This window comes from Molothrus aeneus (assembly GCF_037042795.1).
Source record: "Molothrus aeneus isolate 106 chromosome Z unlocalized genomic scaffold, BPBGC_Maene_1.0 scaffold_33, whole genome shotgun sequence".
NCBI lineage: Eukaryota > Metazoa > Chordata > Aves > Passeriformes > Icteridae > Molothrus > Molothrus aeneus.
In genome coordinates, this window is record NW_027098761.1 from 1,948,739 (window position 1) to 1,967,685 (window position 18,947).

Below are 18,947 nucleotides of genomic sequence, written 5' to 3' on the forward strand. Positions count from 1 at the left end.
TGAATTTTTCCTTATAACGTATGTCTTTACCATGGAATTCCCAAAACACTATAGGATTCCTGCAAGCCAAGCAACCATACGTGGCTGCACATTTAAGAATCAAGCTGTTTTAGCTATTTAGTTATTGCTTTTATATTGTATAATTATTTAGCTATTGATTTAATTAATGAACAAAGGTATTGCTACTTGTTACACTGCCGAGCAGCCCAGCTCCCTGCCCCGGTGCCCAGAGTGCTGCACACACTGCTGACCTTGGCCAGGAGTTGCAGGGCAGCCGGCAGAAGAGGAGGAATCCTCAGCCAGCCCAGCGGCCCTCGGCTGCCCTTTGCCTTTCTCTGCTCCTGGGCACACTCCAGACGGCCAATGCCTCCAGGCCGGGCTGTGCCCAGCACGGCTGCGCTTCCCCTTGGCAGCAGCCAGCTGCCACCTGGGCTCTGAGAGCGCAGGATTCGCCCGCTCCCAGGAACAGGCACGCAGGGCCCGGCTGCTGCCTCGCAGCTCCAAGGGCCTCCTTCCAGCCTGCCTCTGCTGGGGCTCAGCCTGCTCCCGCCTCTGCCTGGGCTCTGCTGGGGCTCCAGCCCAGGCAAGGCCGGGCCCGCTCTCACCTCACACGCGCTCACAGCTCTGCACCACAGGAGACCTTGCCGAGCACCCTCTCTGATCTTTCTGCTTTCTCACTTGAGCAAGGCTCTCCTTCCGCCAAAGACATTGCATTTAGGGATCCAAATGCAAGTGGCAGGAGCCCAAATGCTCTCCAGTCACAGCTGAAGGCATGAATCGTCACAGGATGTTTGGGCTGCCCCATTCTTCCTTTGCTTTTGCCTGCAAATGCCATTGTCCTTTCTGCCTCACCTGGAAGTGTCACAAATGTGCCAAAATGGGACAGTGGGCCGTATTCCAAAAGCAGTGTGGTCTGGAGATGATGAATGAAGAAGAGTCTTCCCCACTTTCAAGGCACACCAAAGAAGCCATAAATGTCACTTTGCAGCTTTAAGAGACAACTGACAGCTCAGAAGGAAGTGCTGAGCTTATTCACAGAGTGAGAAAGAATGGAATCTTCCAGATGAGTTAAAATTTCAGAAACTTTATTGATTTACAATCCTACTCTATAATCCTGCAGGGTCATATTTACAGAAAAAATGGACAGCTACTGAACAAACTAGCCTAACCTACTGGAACTAAAGAACTAGGTCTTGTTTTTAATAAAGCTTAATATCCATCTTTGTGGATAAAAATTCAATGCTGCGAGCAGAAAGAAGCAGCAGAAGAGTTGCTGACAGACAAAGGGGTAGCAAGCCAAATCAAATGACCTTTACAGCATTTACCAATTAGATTAAGAAAAAAAGATGCGTGCTTGCCTCAGGATAAAATAGAGCTACCAATCAAGAGATGCATGGACAAAGCGCAGCAGCCAACCAAACAATGCATTACTCTATAGACCTATAAGATAGGAAGTAAAAAGAAACAATGTTTAGAAGCACAATAAATGGCTTCTCCTTGATTCACATTCAATTGTGCAGAGTCCTTTGTCTTTTCTTCACATAATCCTACTCTAAATCCTACACTACAATCCTACTCTACAATCCCACTCTAAGATGCCTATGGAGTAAATAGTGCTGATGTGATGATCACAGTTTTCGCATGTCTATCCTCCTCTTCACTGAGCTGATGAGTGGTGCCAGGGTGTATGCTGGCTTGGCTGATGTTACAAATGGATGCTGTCCACAGGGAAAAAAAATAACAAAAAAAAATCATTACTTTCCCAGATCAGTGCTTCACAGGCTCAATCAGGATTGCTCTGGTTCTCAGACAGACCCAGAAAGAGGAGCAATGGGATCATCTCCCAGACGTCATGTGCAGGAGCTTGCCATCACAGGCAAACCTGGCCCAGAATCCCATTCATCCATTTATTCTGGTTTTTTGATCTTGTTGGGATTTTTGCCCTGCCAGTGCTCTAGAAATGGTGCTTTCTGTCCCTGGCGTTTCTCCCTTGCAGGAAACTCCAATGACTCACATAGGTCCCTGCCTTTGCAAGACAGGCACTGTGCTGATTCCCACAGGGAGACAGAGCAGTGTCTGCCTTTCCATGCCCTGCCCCTCGTGTGCTGGATGGCACCTTCCTTCCCAGCAGGGCCAGCCCAGTGGCACTGGGCCCTGCAGTTCCCTCTCTGCCACACAACCTGGCAGTAACCCTGGCACAGTTCCCATCTGCTTGGGCGTGCCAGGCAGCAGATGGGGCTGGGACAAGTCCCTCCCAGCTGTCCCTGTTTGTGTGGCAGAAACCTCTAAGGGTGGGCTGGGGGGCACAAACCAGGGCCCCTCCGAGGCTCCCAGTGAGCCCCCCACAGCCCCTCCTGCCCACAGCCAAATCTCTGACTGCTCAGCTGGGACTGGCTTCCTTGGGTTCCACCACCACCATTTCATGTCTCTGTACCCTGCATTGCTCTGCTTCAATTCTTTTGCCATTAGATAAAACTGAACACCCACCAAATTACAAAAGAGGGTGACAGAAACGGTCAGAGGACAGAGCAGCTCTCCCCTCAGGAAATGCGGAGGGAGGTGGAGTTATTCAGTTTTGTGAAGGACAGGCCCCAGGGAGACTTTCAAGACTTCAGAGTGGTTTTGAAGAAAGTGGGGACATCTTTTTTAACAGGGCCAGTTACAATAGGATGTGGGTGAATATTTTTAAACACAAAGGAGATCTAATCAGAGTAGGTCTAAGGAAGAACTTGTTTACTCGGAGCATGGTGCAACCCTGGCACAGGCCGCCCCAAGAGCTTGTAGGTGCCCCATCCCTGTAACCCTTCCGGCTCCAGTGGGAAAAGATTCTGAGCAACCTGATCTCTTTAAAGATATCCCTGCTCATTGCAGCACACTTGCACCACAGGACATTTACAGGACCCTGCCAATCCAGCCCAGTCTAGGATTCCTCACCTTTTCATTTGAAGAGCACCAAGAGTGGAGGTGAGGAGGAAGGGGGCTCATCTGATGCCTTGGACTTGAGTGGAGGAGGAGCCCATCCCTCAGAGCCTGTTTCACCTGCAGCCCCTTCACATTTTACCTGCAGGAGCTCCTTGGCAGACCAGCACTGCTCCTCGTCTCTCTGCAGGCAGCAGCCCAGGAAGTGACGCAGGCAAGGCGAGAATCGGTTGGGCTGCCGCAGCCGTGGGGTCCTTTTTATGGCTATCATGAGTTTAGCCTGGGGAAAAAGGAAACACCAGGTTCCACCAGGTCCTTTCACATCTCTAAGTGCTCTCCCACATCCCTTTGTTTAACCTCTGTTCTTCAGTGGTAGTTTCTGCCCTGGCAGAGACCCAGAGATGATTTTCCTTTTCCAACCAAAAACCCAAACCCCGATGCAGCCACAGCTTTTCCACCATCCCGCAGATCTTGCCTTGGCAGCTGATTTCATTGACTGACCTAGTTAGTGGGAGCTACATCAGCAAAGGCACATTTGCTTCTCTGAGGATTCACACCAGCTTGAGAGGCTTTTTGGAAGAGGGTCTTTGCTATACTAACCAATTCTAAGGATTAGTACATGAAAGGCATCTCTGCAGTGCTTGTTGGTCCCTTAAGCACAGATGCCTGTGGCGGTTTCAGTTCAAAACTGGGCAGAAACACTAATTTTGTCTAGTGGTTTTGGTTCCCCAATTTAAGATTTCCCCAGTTCTTAGTTTTTCCCGGCTAATGTATTCAAGAGTGTGGTGGGTTTGGTGTTGGTCAATTATTAATATACTTACTTCCTGTTGTGAGCTAGGAAGATAGGATTAGGAGAAGGTAAAACAGGCTTAAAACTTTCAAAGAGTAAAAAGAAAATGTTATTAATAGCAACTAAAAGAAAGAGTAATAAGGATCAGAATAAAGCCTTCAGAACATTTCTCCTCTTCCCAGAACCTTTTCTTTCTCACTGATAATGTAAAGAAACAAAACCTAAACTTTCCAGTCCATTGACTACTTTGAAAATAGTCTTTCTTCAGTTTACTTAGGGAGAGAAGTCCCTCTTGTTACCTCTTGTTAATCTTATGGGGACTTCTCTACAAGAAGAAAAAACCAGTTTTCTTGTGGTTCTTAATTTCTTCATCAATAACAGCTGCCTGGGGAACCCTGTTATCATAAAGTTTCTCCCATTTTCTAAAAGCTTTCCCCCAACTTGTTTATGGGCCATGTTGGTCTATGGGGTATTGTTTTAAAGATGAGTTGTTCAAAAGTAAAAGTTTTCATTATCTATTTTTAAAATCATTTTTATCCCTAGGAACAGACAATCTTCTCCTGGCACTACAGGACTATTCTTCTCTCTTTCTCTTGTTTCAACTTCTCATATGATTATAGTTACTTTAATAGCTGCTTACTTTAACGTGGAGGCCTTTGTTCACTATCAATTTGAACTCTTCATCTCCCCATAGTTTCATGTGTTATAAGAAAAAAACCTTTTTCTTCATCATTTCTAAGAGAATTTTAGCTCTAAAATTATTTCCTCATCCCTCCCATCTAGGACTTCTTGCTCACTGATGATAATGTTTTCATATTTATTCCTTCACGTACTTATATCTTGTTCTTTTCTCTCATTCGAGGGAGGATCGAAGCACTAAAAGGATTCGTATTTTACCTCGAGCCTATAAATGGTCAGCCTAACACCAGTCGGACTAGGGGTTGCAAACAGGAGAAACTGGGGCTAGGGGTGCAGCTCAGATCTAATCAACCAGCCCAGGACTCAACAGTGACACCCAGGATAATAGAGAGGAAGTTCCTCCTTCCTTCTGCCCGATGGTTGTGAGTAACTTCTGTGGAGGTCAAATCCCAGCCTGGAGCCGGGGCTACTCCCGGGGCCGGCGAGCACAGCTGGGCCCCGGGCTGGGCGCAGTGTAACAAGTAACCAAATATTACCAAGGCCGGCTCCATCTGGCTGCGCAGCACCCCCCTCTCCCTGCCCAGAAATCGATGTTAGGGGGCCGGCAGGCAGCCTGGGAGAAGCGGGGGCCTAACCCCGCGACAAGACCCGCCGGCCTGGCCCCGTAGCAGGGGCCACCTGGCCGTGTTACCTCCCTCCCAGCCGGAAGGGAAAGAAAACGTTTCTTTCCTCTTTTAACATCTGTTTTTCACAGAGGTGTGTCCCGCTTTCCAGTGGTTAAAAGTTTTATGTCACTTCCCTAAATGTCCCTCATGTAAAACCATAACAATGCCATAGAACAAAACTCATTAAGCTTTTTGTGCTGTTCTTGAAAACAATGGCAATTGGAAGAAAAGAAAGGAAATCCATCAGTTAATCCCCAGAGAAGGAAACAAACATTTACAATCTCATCTTCAACACAGACACATTAAGATGCCTGCACAAATGTACTGGGATGAAAATGCCTGCTTGGCCACACAGGAGCCACCTGCAGCTCTGTCTCTCAGCAGTCTGAAAATTTCAGCTTCTCATTTTTCAGCAAAAGAAAATTGTCATGGTCAGAAGAAGGAGAGGTGGCATCCCTGTGGTCACCCTCTGCTCATTTGGCTACTCAAGTCAATGCATCAATGGTAGGCCCCTCCCCAAAAGTGCCAGGTTTTGGCAGGCTCTCCACATCACCAGGCTCTGGCTTGGTGACGTGGACAACGTGGCTTGGGCTATGAAAGAAACACGGTTACTAAATGTTACTGCGGCCATCTCCACAGAGAAAAGAACTGGAACCACTTATAACCCAAAGGAAAGTGTTGCCTGAGAATGGAGTTTGTTTGCATGTGGTGAGGCTTGAGTTCCCCCACTGATGCAACCAGAACTAGAGCAGATGCTGATGTATTGCAGGGACATTTTGAGGAGGGGACCTTGGTGGAAGTAGTTCCAGCAGATGGCAATGGGATTTTGTCCAATGGCATGCAGGACATGGGACAGGTGAGAAAGACAGTGGGATCAGTGAGTATTTGCTCCTTACCGTGCCAGAACTTTCGCTCCAGTAAGGAGGTTCTTGTTCTACCATTTCAATCCCCACAATTCCAAAAGACCATACATCCACTTTGGGGCCATATGGTTGATGCATCACCACTTCAGGTGCCATCCACCAAGTAGTCCCGACTACCGAGCACCGTCTGCTCTGCTCAGGGGTGAGCTGAGCAGAGAGGCCAAAATCAGCTGAGGAGAAAGCAAAATACTGGTTTTATTTCAATTCTGTGCAATTAGGAAAGCAAGCAAAAGAATTCCCCAGTAGAAGTTGGAAAATGTGCTGTTGAATCTCCTGGCATTGGCAACTTAAAAAATCCCCCCATTTTTTACACTGCCTCCAGCAGTGGCTTTTGTTCCTTGGAAACTTTAGACTTGTAACTCCCTCCCTCTGGAAGGGACACACACAGAGCAAGGCCACCCTTGACTGCTTGTTCCTTGTCCTACCTCTGTGCACGTTGCAACTGTGCCCTCAGCTCACAGCGGGTGTCCCTGCACTGCCAGCAGCACCATTTTTGGGGAGCTGGCAGTCACTCAAAGCAGCCCCACAGCCACATCCCTGGAATGCTGCACCTGACCAAGAATATACTGACCCAGCTTGACAGAACCGTCGGTTCTGAGAAGGATGTTGTCGCTCTTCACATCTCGATGGATCACATCGTTTGAATGAAGAAAATCCAGTCCTTGCAGGCACTGAGAAAGAAAACAGAAACAGGACGGCAAAAATGAGTGATGGGATTTCATCACACCAGAAAGGAAACAAAGAATCTAAAAGATTCCCTCTCCAGGGGAATGGGGAGTAATGGCAGAACACAGTGCCACTGAGAGGAAGAGCTTGCTGCTCCAACACTTGCAGAGCAGGTCCTTTCTGAGGAAAGGCACGTCAGCTTTTGAAAGAGCAACAGCACCTGCTGTTGTAGGCTGTCCCCTGCAAACCAGCCAGAATGACTGCTGCTGCAGTGCATGTGCTCAGAAGCAAAGAGCATTTGGGCTGCACTCCTGTCCTTTTTAGCTGAGGACTGAGAGAAACGAGTCTCTCTTTTTTCTTTGCTGCTTGTTTCAAATCCTGCCACCAGCACCTTTGCTCTCACAGGCAAGGAATGCAGTGAAGACAGGCAAAAGTTTAGCGAGGCAAGATGGAGAACAGCAAATACAAGAGGCAGAGCGAGAGTACAACAGCAGGAGATAAGAGTACTGGCACTGAGTACAGGGAGTGCAGGGGCACTGGCAGGCCTTTCACTTGAGGTGCTTTTACTTGCCCATAGCATAGCAGCCACACAGAAACAAAGCCTGGCACAGGAAATCCCTCCTGATCTGAACCCCCGTTTCTCAGACAATCTTGCCCAAGCCCTCGGAAGCACATCTCTGACCTCCCGACTGATGGCTGCAATGTGGCCTTCAAAGATGTTAGACTCATTGATGACATCTCTCAGAGTGCCTCCGTCCATGTACTCCATAACCAGCCAGAGTTCCTCGCCCAGAAGGTAGCTGAAAGAAGGAAACAAGGGCATGGAGATAAACATGCATGGCTACCTTGATTTTTTGCTTCCAGGTTTCTTGTTTCAGGTCCCTTTGTGACAAGGGCAGAATAAAAGGAATAGAGATCCCCTCTTGGCTGTGCATTGTGCATTTGCAATCTGTGCAGTCCCAAGGAGAAAGGCACAGCTGTGAAAAAGAAGATGTCTTAGACGGCCAGCAAGTGAAAAATGCAGTTTAGTAACAGCCCAGATAAAAAACCTGTCAGGCATGGTGTTTCTGGAAATAAGCACCTCGTCTTCCTGGCATGTACAGCAATGGCAAAGGGGCGACCATCCAAGGGAAATCATCTTTGGAATAATATTCAAATTTGGTGTGCCAGAGAAGACTCATGCAGAAAAAATGCAATCTCTTCTCATCCATTGGAGATGAGTAGAGAAATATGAATAAATAATAATTTACAGCTCTACTTTCTGCCAGTGACCAAGTGGGTTTTTAACCTCTCACGTTTGCTGTGTATAAATGCGCATTCATGGGATAAGACCATGACCACTCACCTGTCTAAATAATTCACAACATTGGGACTCCTGTAGCACTTCATGACTTTGATTTCATTGACAGTTACTTGCTTCCTCTTCAGTCCTTGAAGATTTATTTTCTTTATGGCCACCTAAAATGACATTGAAAATCAGTAACTCGAGAAGTTGGTGGCATGAGACCGAACACACATGGAGCGTGTGATTTTGCAATGACACAGCTGAGCTGTGCCAAACTGCCTTGTGATGAGGCACTGCAGTAATGAGGAACTGACATCCCAACAGCCCATTTCTCTGCTCCCTTGGGGGCCAGTTACAGCACACGTGGGGCCACTGACATTTTGCCTTGACCACTTGGTAACAGTGGTGTCTCAGCTATCACCCACAAACCTCTGACCACACTCTCTGCTGCTTTGGATGGGATTCAGAAGAAGTAATCCATGCCTTAATACTCTGTGGATACATCTTGGCCTATGGGCAGGGCTTCTAGGGACACCTTGCAGATCTCTCCCTCCATGCAGTTCCCAAGTGCAGCACTGCAGCTGGCTAAGGAACTACCAGGAACTTTCAGATGTATTTGCTGGCAGCCAGAAATGAGAATTCAGGACTCTGAAGCTGTAGCCCCAAAGAGCAGTGAGGTGCTCAAAGGCACCACCTTTGTTTTAGCAATGGAGAGCGAGTGAGCGCGTCCTTCTCGGAAAGGAACCGCTGCCCTCCGTGCCTTCCTTCCGGCAGCTGAGGAGGACAAAGTCCCAAATGTATTTTGCAGGCTGGCACCAGTCTGTGCTTCTTGTGCCTTTTCAGCACAGCTCTGCCCAAAGCTCCAGCCCCAGCTCACACCAGAGGGGAAAGCCCCTCAAGAGCAGCAGAGTTTGCAGGGCCTGTTGACATCTACCTCTCTCCCTGTGGCATTGTTGAGTGCTTGGCAAACATCTCCAAAACTCCTAGAAACAAAACAGAAGCAGAGAAAGGAGAAGCCATTTAGATCTTGCAGTGAAAGCCAGCCCACACAGGAGATCTGTGCTGTAAATGTCTAAAACCTGCAGGATGCAGGAGGGCTCTGCCAGAAGGCAGATGATGCATTTTCCTCCCAAGTGCATGGGCACTGGGCCTGTCCCTGAAGTGTTGGGCTTTACTGTCTCAGCTCCTAAAGACAGCTTCTTCTTTCCTCTTGGGTTTCAGTTTCTAAACTGTGCAGTTTCTATCCTGACCACAGAGTATTTCCTTCAGCAAACTCTTGGAATGAAATGTTCCTGAGAACTGTTAGCTCACAGCTTTGATAGGGGGTAGGCTGCTCTTTCAGGCAAGCAAGACTACTTTTTCATTAGTGGGCCAGTATGATTTAGAGACATCCAAAAATGATAAATTGAAACAGAACTGTTCCATACTTGTGTGACAAGGAGACCTTCAAGGTCCTGTTCCTTGATGCAGGCAAGACCTTGGCAGCATGGACCTGTCGCTGACAATGCCTTCTGAGCCCACTCACAAATTCTGCGCAGCACTGAGAGATGGGACAATCTATCCCCAGTGTGTGAACATCTTTGCAGCTGGCCTGACTTCACGCTGGATAGACATTCCACCAGAAAAACACCTGGCCCATGGTTGTGCAGGAGTAACTGCGGTTGGACTCACCCGCTGCCAATATATTCCAGCTCAGTGTATTTCTTCACAGGATTTTCAATGGGGTTCACCATTCTCCCTGAGGGAAACAAAATGCAGGATGCTGACTTGAAAGCACAGATCCCAGCTTCCAGGAGGTACAAAAGGAGGTACAGCCCCACTCTCTGGAGCTCTGAGCCCTTTGGAGTTTGCTGGGTAACAACAACAATCACAACAGCAACAGGACAGGCAGCCCTGCAGTACAGATGGCTGGCACAGAGACTGATTTTGTACAGTCCTTTGAAGAGTTCTCTTGACAGGAAAGAAAGCACAGGGAGATGCATTTCCAGGAGAGGAGGACATCTTCTCCACCTTTCAGCAATTTGCCAAAAGAATGCCTTCCCATTTGTAAACCAGAGCAGCTCATGCTAGAGCTAATCCCAACGGGCCTTTCAGCATCAGGACCCTCACCTGTTTATGAGCAGGCTGAGCTCAAAGATGCCCCTCTCCCAGCTAAGGAAGGCTCCAGCCTCTGCAGTCCCTCCAGCCCAGCCCTCAGGGGCAGGGCAGTGACTACAACAAGGCTGGCAAAGCCCAAGCATGAGCACTGACAGGCACTGATGGGAAGAAGCCAGAGTGAGCCTGAGCCCCTTACAAGCTGTTGCCCCATTCAGGACACAACAGGATGGGCTTTGAGATCAGCCCCACCGAGGCACAGATCAGTGCCCTTTTGGTCCCAACAGGTGATGGTAGACACAGAATCCACCGGGCTCTGGTCTCAGCCCCACCAGGTCTTATCTGAGAGCACAGCACTGGCAGCTGTTCCGGGCAAGAAGCAGATTCATTGGGTGGTGCTGCAGAATCACAAAGGACTTGATGTGTTTTCCTAGGGACTGATCTGAGCAGGGCTTGGGCCAATGGCTAGGATTCTAACAGTCATGGGAAAGAGTGGGAATCAGGTATGGAAAAATACCCATGGATCTAAAGAATATACCATGGCTGGGCTGGAGGCTCTCTCCTGAGAAATTCCTGCATTACACTTTTATCTGATCACACCACTTGGATGTGTCTCTTGGACACATCTTGACAAGCATAAAACTAGAAGATTAAATAAAAGTTGTTCTCAAAGTATTGCTTTTTTCTTTGGGGGCACATGGAAAACACCTCGTGCTCTCTATTTGTCCTGTAACGTGATGTTCTTTCAAAGTAGTTCTCTTTGACAAAAAGATAGCATTCTCATGAAAATAAACTGCAGATGTAGTAATAGTAACATTAAAAGTCATAAAAATGACATCACCAGGACATGTGAGGCAGATGGGCTCCTTCAGGATAGAGAAAAACAAACGCCACCAAAAAAAACCCCACAAACAAAATAAACAAATAAAACCCCACACACAAAAAAAAATAAACCCACAAACAAAAAAAAAAAAGCAACAAGAAAACTGAAAACAAACACCCACAAAAACAAAACCAAACCAAACCAAAACAAAAAAAAAAGCCCAATAAAAAATCCCCAGCCAAAAAGATAATACTCCAAAGCCAGTCCAATTCACCCAGAGGGCTCTCTCGCTGCCTCGGAGCACAGCACTTCCTCTGGGGAGTCCTAAATGGCCCTGTGACACCAAACTCAGGAGGAGCATTTGGTACAGCTCTGCTGACACCTGCACACAACACACTGTCCCTCAGACAAGAAACACCCCAGACGTACCCAGCATCTCCAGGTACTTCTCCTCAGTCTCCTGGTTTGGAGCAGCCATGCTGCTCTCAGCACTGGAGATGAACAAACTGCCCGAGCTCGAGATCCCAGGTTTGACAACAGAGGTTCCTCGAGGTGATGCTGCTGCGGCAGCAGCTTTAGTGCCAGAGCCCGTGTAGATGTGCTCAACCTGGAGCACTTCTGGTGGGCACTGTTCCTGTGCCTCATGCCGACCTTGGGGCTCTTCATTGCCAGACATTCGTTGGAAGTCTTCGCAGGCTGCCCGGTGAGATGTCAACACTTGCACCTCAAGTCAAACAGAACAAAGCAGTCAGACACTACAGCTTGTCCCTGTCAGCCAGGAGTCATCCACTGTGAGAAAAGGGAAAGAACAGATTGACAGAGGATACAGACAGCTTGTTCCAATCCTCCATCTGGGTCACCACATTCCACTGTAAAAACACCTCAAGAAACAAGGAGAGCAGGAACAGGCCAGCAGGTATCAATTTGGATGACTGCTGGCCAGAAGGCCAAAGGACGAGTTTCACTGTCAAGGGCAGCAGTGGAGATTCAGCACACCAGGAAATGTCCTTCAGAGTGACTGTGATACACACTACAGCAGGACAGCACTCAGAGGCATGGCCCCACTCCCTGCTGCTCTGAGTGGAAAGGCAAGAAGGGCAGAAACCACCAGCTTGGTGACTGCAGTGACTGCATCCCTCTTTCACTCACTTGCTTTTGCAGAGCCTGAGGGAGGGGATTAGCTTTCTCTCTGATGATTTTCATGTCTTCCTCAAGCCTCTTCTCCAATGCCCTGATCCTAGCATCAGTTTTCTGCAGCTCTGCCTGCAGGTAATCCTTGATGTTCTGTAAACAAGGAGGGAGAGGACGCCTTATGACTGGAGTGGCTGCCACTCTTTCCCTCACCTGGTTTTGTTGATCGCCCCTCTGTTGATGGAGATTCTCCTCTTGAATTCTTCCTATGTCTTCCTTGTTCCTCCTCTTCACTGCCATGATGGCACTCTGAGCTTCGGGCAGCTCTGCTTGTGGCTCTGCCTTCATCTTCTGTACACACAAATGCAGAGCAAGTGACTGGGAGCTGCCATCAGGCTCAGCATTTTCCTCTTGCAGCGTTAAAATCACATCTATTCAGCCCCTTCTTTCTGCTTCCCTCCCCACATCTGATTCCAGTGTAAGCCTCCTGTCCCAGGGCTGATCTCTGCAGATTCCAAGGCCCTGTGCTTCCAGTGCCTGTGGGACTCCTGGCCTCCTCAGTCCCAAGAGCTCTGGTTTATGCCCCTCTTCCTGCCCTTCCCTCTGTCCCCTGGCCAGTCAGGCTTACCTGGCCATTCTCCTGTGGCTCTTCCACCTGCTGCCTGAGCTGCTCTTCCTGCTCTCGCGCTGGGAACAGCTCTCCCTGAGTCTGCCATGGCATCTCTGATGAAGCAATCTGCTCCTGCTCTTTCTCTAGAAGCACCTGAACAGAAAGCAAGAGAAGATGGGTTTCAACTTCCCATATAACCTTTGTGGGCCAAGACTCAAAGACTGCTGGGCTCACATGTTCCCAAAGCACTGTGCTGCTGCTCTGCTGGGTCATTCTCTGTTCGAGGGGAGGCACAGATTCCAAAGTGACCCTGGCCCTACAATCAGGGGCCATCTGGGACTGAAGCTCCAACAGCCTCTCAGGCAGCTGACAGGGAAGGTGTGGCATTTCTCAAGGGTCTGCTGAGGGCCTCCCTCTGCTTCTGCCATGTCCTGTTTGTCTTTCAGTAGTGACTGACACCCCACCCTGTCCCACAGCTCCATCCTGGCTCTGCAGGTGGCTTCCTGGGTGAGCTCAGCCCTTGTGAGAGACACTTCTGGAGTTCAAGTTCATTTCAGGCCTGCACCAGCATTCCTGCATACCTGACATCTATACTCTTGTAAGAAATCCTGGTCATTCAGGAGATAAGAATGTGTGCAAGGATCCTCTGATAGATGTCAGAGAAACTCTATGGCCACCTCAGTATATGGAGGAGGACCAAGGTGTTTCTTCTCCCTCTTTTGTCAACTGAGAATTCTGACCAGCATTTTGACCCACGCAGCTCCCCAGCCACAAAGGTGCCAATTTCACTTCAGATACAGCAGGCACCATTGTACGATGGCCTTCCTGTTCTGAGCAACACAAGACAGCAGTCAAGGACTTGCAGCTTCACCCCCACTCCAGGCTCCAAGGCACTTGCCAAAGCTGCAGACTGCACCACAATATGCATCAACAGAAACTGGCCGCTTCTGCTTTTGGCCTCACAAGAAAGCTTCGCAACTCCGCACTTTGTTTCTTTGGCCACATGGGACAAGAATGGCCCCCCACAGCTGCATGGACCACACAATCCTCCCCTTGCAGCTTATCAAAAGCCAAAAGACAGCTGGCCCAAAAGAGACTGTACAAGTGAAGAACTACTCAAGGAAAGTGCCGACCGCTTTCACAAGCCAAACACGCCTTTCCAGAAAGGAAAAACAAACAAACCAAGGCCTGGCACCTCCAGCACTCCCTCCTTTGCCCTTGGCCATAGCACTGCAGAAGCCAAGCGATAGAGCTTCCCTGAGCCAAGCAGCCAGATGCTCTCCCAGAGGCACCAGCCCTTTGCTGCCTCAACATGACAGCTCAAAGGCCAAGTTGTGCGGTCGCTAGCGGGAGGAAATCCCCAGCTCCTGGCAGGACTCCAGCACCCAGCATCCTCAGCCAGCAACAGCAAAGTGCTGCCTGCTCCAAACCTTGCAGCTCTGCCTTGCACTAAAGACAGCACCACACACAACTGGCACTTACAGCTTCAGAATATCCAGGCTCTGGTCTGACCACTGATGGAGGCTGGTGGTCATTCACCTCAGTTTGCTCCTCTTTGGCTTCTTCTCCAGGAGCAGTGGGAGCCAGGGGAGAGACGGCTCTTGCTTCTGTCATCTGTCGCAAGACAGAAGCACGAGGGACAGGCTGTTACCTATCATTTAGAACCTCATTTCTTTTCAGATCTACCACCACATCTTCTAAGGAGAAATCATACATTTTTTTGGTAATGGGATTCTAAGTCACACCAACCTCACCAACCAAATTCAAATGGGCTAATTCAATGGAATTCTATATAGCTATGAATTCAATATTCCTCCCTGTCTGCTATCAGCAAGCAAGGTTGTCTTGGCAAAAGGGAGCTTTTAGTTCTTGAAAGCACTGAAATGGAAAACTAGGAAAGCGACAGCAATGCCTTTGCTACTGCTGCTGCAGACGTGGAAAACTCAGGCTGGATCAGAATGCCATCCAGGGCTGCAAAAGGGCTGGAAACATTGTACAGAAGCATCTTTACTTGCTGCAAAAACAGGAGAATGAACAGGCCTTCTCTTCCTAACAAAACTATGAGCCAACAAACCACCAGATGGAAGTGTCACCCACTCCAGTGTCTAGAGCCCTTGGATGCAGTGAGGGGATGTTTGGCCGTGAACCAGCCCTTGTGCTGAGCACTGTCATGCAGGGAATGATGGAATTTTTCTGAAAGGTCCCTCAAGAGCCTCCCATTGTCCAGGCTAAAGCTCCCTCAGCACCTCCTCACTGGCCTTGTGCTGCACACCCTTGCCCAGCTCCCCTGTCCTTCTGTGCACGCGCTGCAGCCCCTCAAGGACTTTCTGCTGCCCAGGGGCCCACAAGTGCACCCAGCACTGCAGCTGTGGCCGCAGCGCTGCCCAGCACAGGGCCACGCTCACTGCCCTGCTCCTGCTGCCCCACTGCTGCTGACACAGGCCACCATGCCCTGGGCCTTCTTGGCCACCTGGCCACATGCTGCCTCATCTTCAGTGGCTCAAGGCCAGCAGCAACCCTGGCTCCTTTTGGCCCACGCAGCTCCCCAGCCACAAAGGTGCCCATTTCACTTCAGATACAGCAGGCACCATTGCAAAATAGCCTTCCTGTTCTATAATGACATCTTCTAAATAGATATCATAAATTTTGATAGGAACAGTATTCTAAGGCACTCTGACTAAATTAAAATGGTCTAATTCTACTGTAAAGGAAAGTGATCCTAAGTAAATATTCCACCCTATCTGTTATCAGCAAGCAAGGTTCTCGCTGCAAAAGTAGGTTTCTAGTTCTTCAAAGCTCCGAGATGGAAATTTAAAAATATCCATCTCTGGCTTTGTTATTTTTGTTGCAGGCATGAAAATGGATTTTCATTCAGCCTTCCTAGCTCTACCTTCTATTGCTACTGGCCAAGCTCTCAGCTTGCTCTACAATTCTTAATCACCAGGAACATGAAATGTTCCTTTCTCACTCACCTCAGGATCAGCACCTCTGAATACACGCCTCAGGTGACCTGTAGTGGGCAGGGGAAATGAACCAGATGCTGTCAGAAAACTGCCTGGGCTGCTGAATCCCACAGAACAAGTCAACCCAAACAGAGGTGATTTCCCATTTCATAACATCCCTCCCAGAGACACATTTCATTCACACAGCCAGCAAGAGACCAGGTCAATGTTCTTGGTTGTGCCTACACTTTGGCCTGTTGAACCAGTAAATGGCTACAAACATGACCAAGAGAATGCAATTGTTCTTTAACACTCAATGCTCCTCTTCTAGAAAACACATTAAACTGCTTTTTAAATCCTCTTCTTCGGGTCTTTTTTTTTTTTTTAATCAGTTGCATGCACTAATTCTCATTTACTTGCTGGAAACAGTTGCTCAGAAAAGCTTCCCCAAAATTCCCCTGAGCTGTGGTAGATGCTCACTGCTTTGGCATTTGCACTTCCTTGCAAAGGGAATCACTATTTTAGCACTTGGTAAAGGTCAAGTTAGACAGTCAAATCCCTTCATGACAAAATTTAGAAAGAAAGAAGCTTTCCCTGAATTCTGGGAACAACTGCAGAGTTTTTAGAAGGCATTCCCTGAAGGTCTGCCAGTCTACATTTTCAAAGGTGTCTTGCTTGTCCCAGCAAACTGAGGAAATGACAGACTCTGCTGCCACATACTCTCCCGTGGAGAGAACAGAAGCCCTGCAGGTTGCCTTGCAAATGCTCCCCCTGTGGCTACAGACACCCCCTTTTTAGCTGAACACCTTGACAGGAGCTTTACCAAAGCAGTGGCATCCTAATGCTCTCTGTGTTTCAAAATCAGAAGCTCAGTCACTAAGAAAGAGCAGGAAGACAGACAAAAGCCAGGTCAGGTTACACCCTAAGCTAAGCAGAAGAGGAAACATCTACTTACGTGCGAAGTGTGTAATGAAATATGCACCATAAGTAACGCCATATGTGGCGAAAAGGACAGGTGCAAGTCGCTCAATCATTGTAATAGTGCTCTGCAAGTCTGCAGGCTGTGCTCACTCAGTAGGAAAAACAAGGCTCCTGTCAGTGTGCAATAGCCCACTGACAAAAGCCTTGCCCAGGAGGATTCTCCTGAACTGAGCAAGCGCTAGGGCTGCTCTGACACTCAGGCCTTCCGTGCACCAAGGCACCCTTCTGATGTCACCACGACAATGTGGCAACCATGCCCTGACATCACAAAGCAAACGCTCCATGTTGCTCTGTGAGTTTTTGCCAAGCACTAACCAACCTTCCCTACAGCAAACACAAAAGAGCCTGGGAAGTTCTCCTCTGTCACAAAGTAGCACAAATTCCCCTCGTGGGCCAAAGCCTGTCGTTCAAGGGATCCAAGAGGAACTCCAAGAGTGCACAAAGCACCTACAGCCTGTAGCCCAACTGAGCACTCAGATGGGACACAAGCAAAGGAAACCAGAGCAAGAAAATGGCCCAAAGCATTGCCCATCTGAGAAACAACACTTCCTTTAACTTTTTAGAGGTTTATTAAACCTTTAGAAAGGACTGAATAAGGAAAGATTGCAGCACTGGGAGTCTCCACGACTAGCAGCCACATGCTCATCTACAAAAGGGATGCTCTGCCTTTCATACCCTTAGCCCCTCCAAAAGTTTTGTCAGTCAACTCTTTCTCTGCTGTCCATTGGTGGAGATTACTTTCTTGCACCTTGATTGGAGGTCAGGTGTTGTTCCACCCCTCCTGCTGGTCACAAGCCAGCGCTCCCCAAATGCCCTGACTACCAAGGCTATTACAAGGGGGATAAGAAAGAGGACTGTGGGAGGACATATTACAATAACAGCACTTTCCATTTGAACATAATATCTATCCACATAATAGCTATCTCTTAATTGTGAGAGCCAACTACTACATTACTCACCTATAATGCACAGAAGCAGGAGAGAAGGCACTGTTGGCATCACAGCTGAAATCATTCCTTACAAATCTCCCCACATGTTTGCACATTTATTGGACATGGCCAGGACTCCTGTGGATGTACAATTCTGCCTTTCTTCCCCTTTGGAAGCAGTCAACCTGGCAACTTGTGGGGAAACCAAGGCCTTTGTGGGGGCTGCATTGCTCTGCACACACCCAGGCTACACATGGCACAGAGCTTTGGTGCCTAAAAAGATCAACCAGAGGAAAACAGCTGAAAAATATTTCATTTTGACCTTTCTCACCTGCTAACAGAAGTTGCCAAAATGAAAGTTTCCAAGCAGGGCCTGATCCCTGCTGCCAGCTGAGCGTTAGAAAGGAGGCATCACTTTATTTCAGTGCTGGGTGCATAGGGAATCACTTCCCTAAGGCCTGCACAGCCAGCAATCTCACCTACCAGTTTGTATGCATGGAACTAAGACATGTTCAATACTTTGCTGAAACTCACAGGCTAAACATTACACCAGATTTATTGACATATTTCAATCACTTCTCAGAATTTTTTGACATCAGAGTAGGAGTGTCCTGTAGGTCCCTGGTTTTCGTTGCCACAGGTTCAGAAGGAGACCCATTCACAAAAGAACCTAAGACACAACTGAGCTTGCAAAGCAAATTTATTCCATTAGTTGCAGTAGCAAATAATACATACTGACCTCTGGATTCCCAAAAATCTGCTGAGCAGGAGAAGGAGATGGAGCATGGTTCTCGGCACCGGGGAAGGTAGGCAGTGCACTTCCATGACATCCCCTGGATCAAAACAGTGTGCATCTCATCCTTCTCACCCTTCCAGCTCAGAACCAGGCCTTGTATCTCCTGCTCAGGAGTGCCATTTTCCCAGTTACGGCATCAGCTCACACATGGCTGGCTGTGAGATGATGGCTCAGGATGACTCCATGACTCCCTGCCACCAAGGGCTCCATTATGCACTGTTCCCCTTTCAAAGCTTGACTGCTCACTGATTGACCAATAGATTGTTTCTCTTTCAAGGGTCAAGGTCCCACCTGTTAAACAAGACATTTTTCTTCATTGTCTTGTCAACCTGCTCAACCATGGATCAAACATGGCAGGGCCTGGGACACGACTCCAGTTCCTGACACAGTCATTTGGGAAATAATCCCATTGCTCAAACTCTCCTTTGGTGGCCAAGAGCCTCCTAAAAACACTTTTTTCCCTTTGAATGCATTCCAGCTGCCTTTTTAGCAGGACCACTCTCCTTATTCTCAAGGCCAAGATAGCCACTTGCACACAGTAAGCACTGCAGTGGGGGAATACAGGGTTCAGCACTCCTGTTAAAGCTAAAGGAATTCACAAGACTAAGCCCTGTTTGTTACACTTAACGCCTCTCCTTCCTATTCTGGGAATCAAACACAAGCGTTTCATCAATACACCCTGCAAGTGCTCCTGCTGAGTGAAGCCACATTGCTGTGTCAATAAAGCAGGTGGGACTGAGTTTCTTCATGCAGG

The 18,947-nt window shown here is 48.3% G+C and overlaps 1 protein-coding gene across 1 annotated transcript; it reads right to left on the bottom strand.

Moving 5' to 3' along the window:
* Positions 1 to 1,628: 1,628 nt before the first annotated feature.
* Positions 1,629 to 16,752, bottom strand: LOC136569483 (serine/threonine-protein kinase PAK 3-like). Its single transcript, XM_066569876.1, is given in 11 exon segments — positions 1,629 to 1,718; positions 3,062 to 3,199; positions 5,910 to 6,106; positions 6,508 to 6,607; positions 7,285 to 7,402; positions 7,948 to 8,060; positions 11,954 to 12,286; positions 12,564 to 12,698; positions 14,028 to 14,159; positions 15,518 to 15,555; positions 16,443 to 16,752. Coding segments are annotated over 11 exon segments (1,704 nt in total).
* Between the last annotated feature and the right edge of the window lie 2,195 nt (positions 16,753 to 18,947).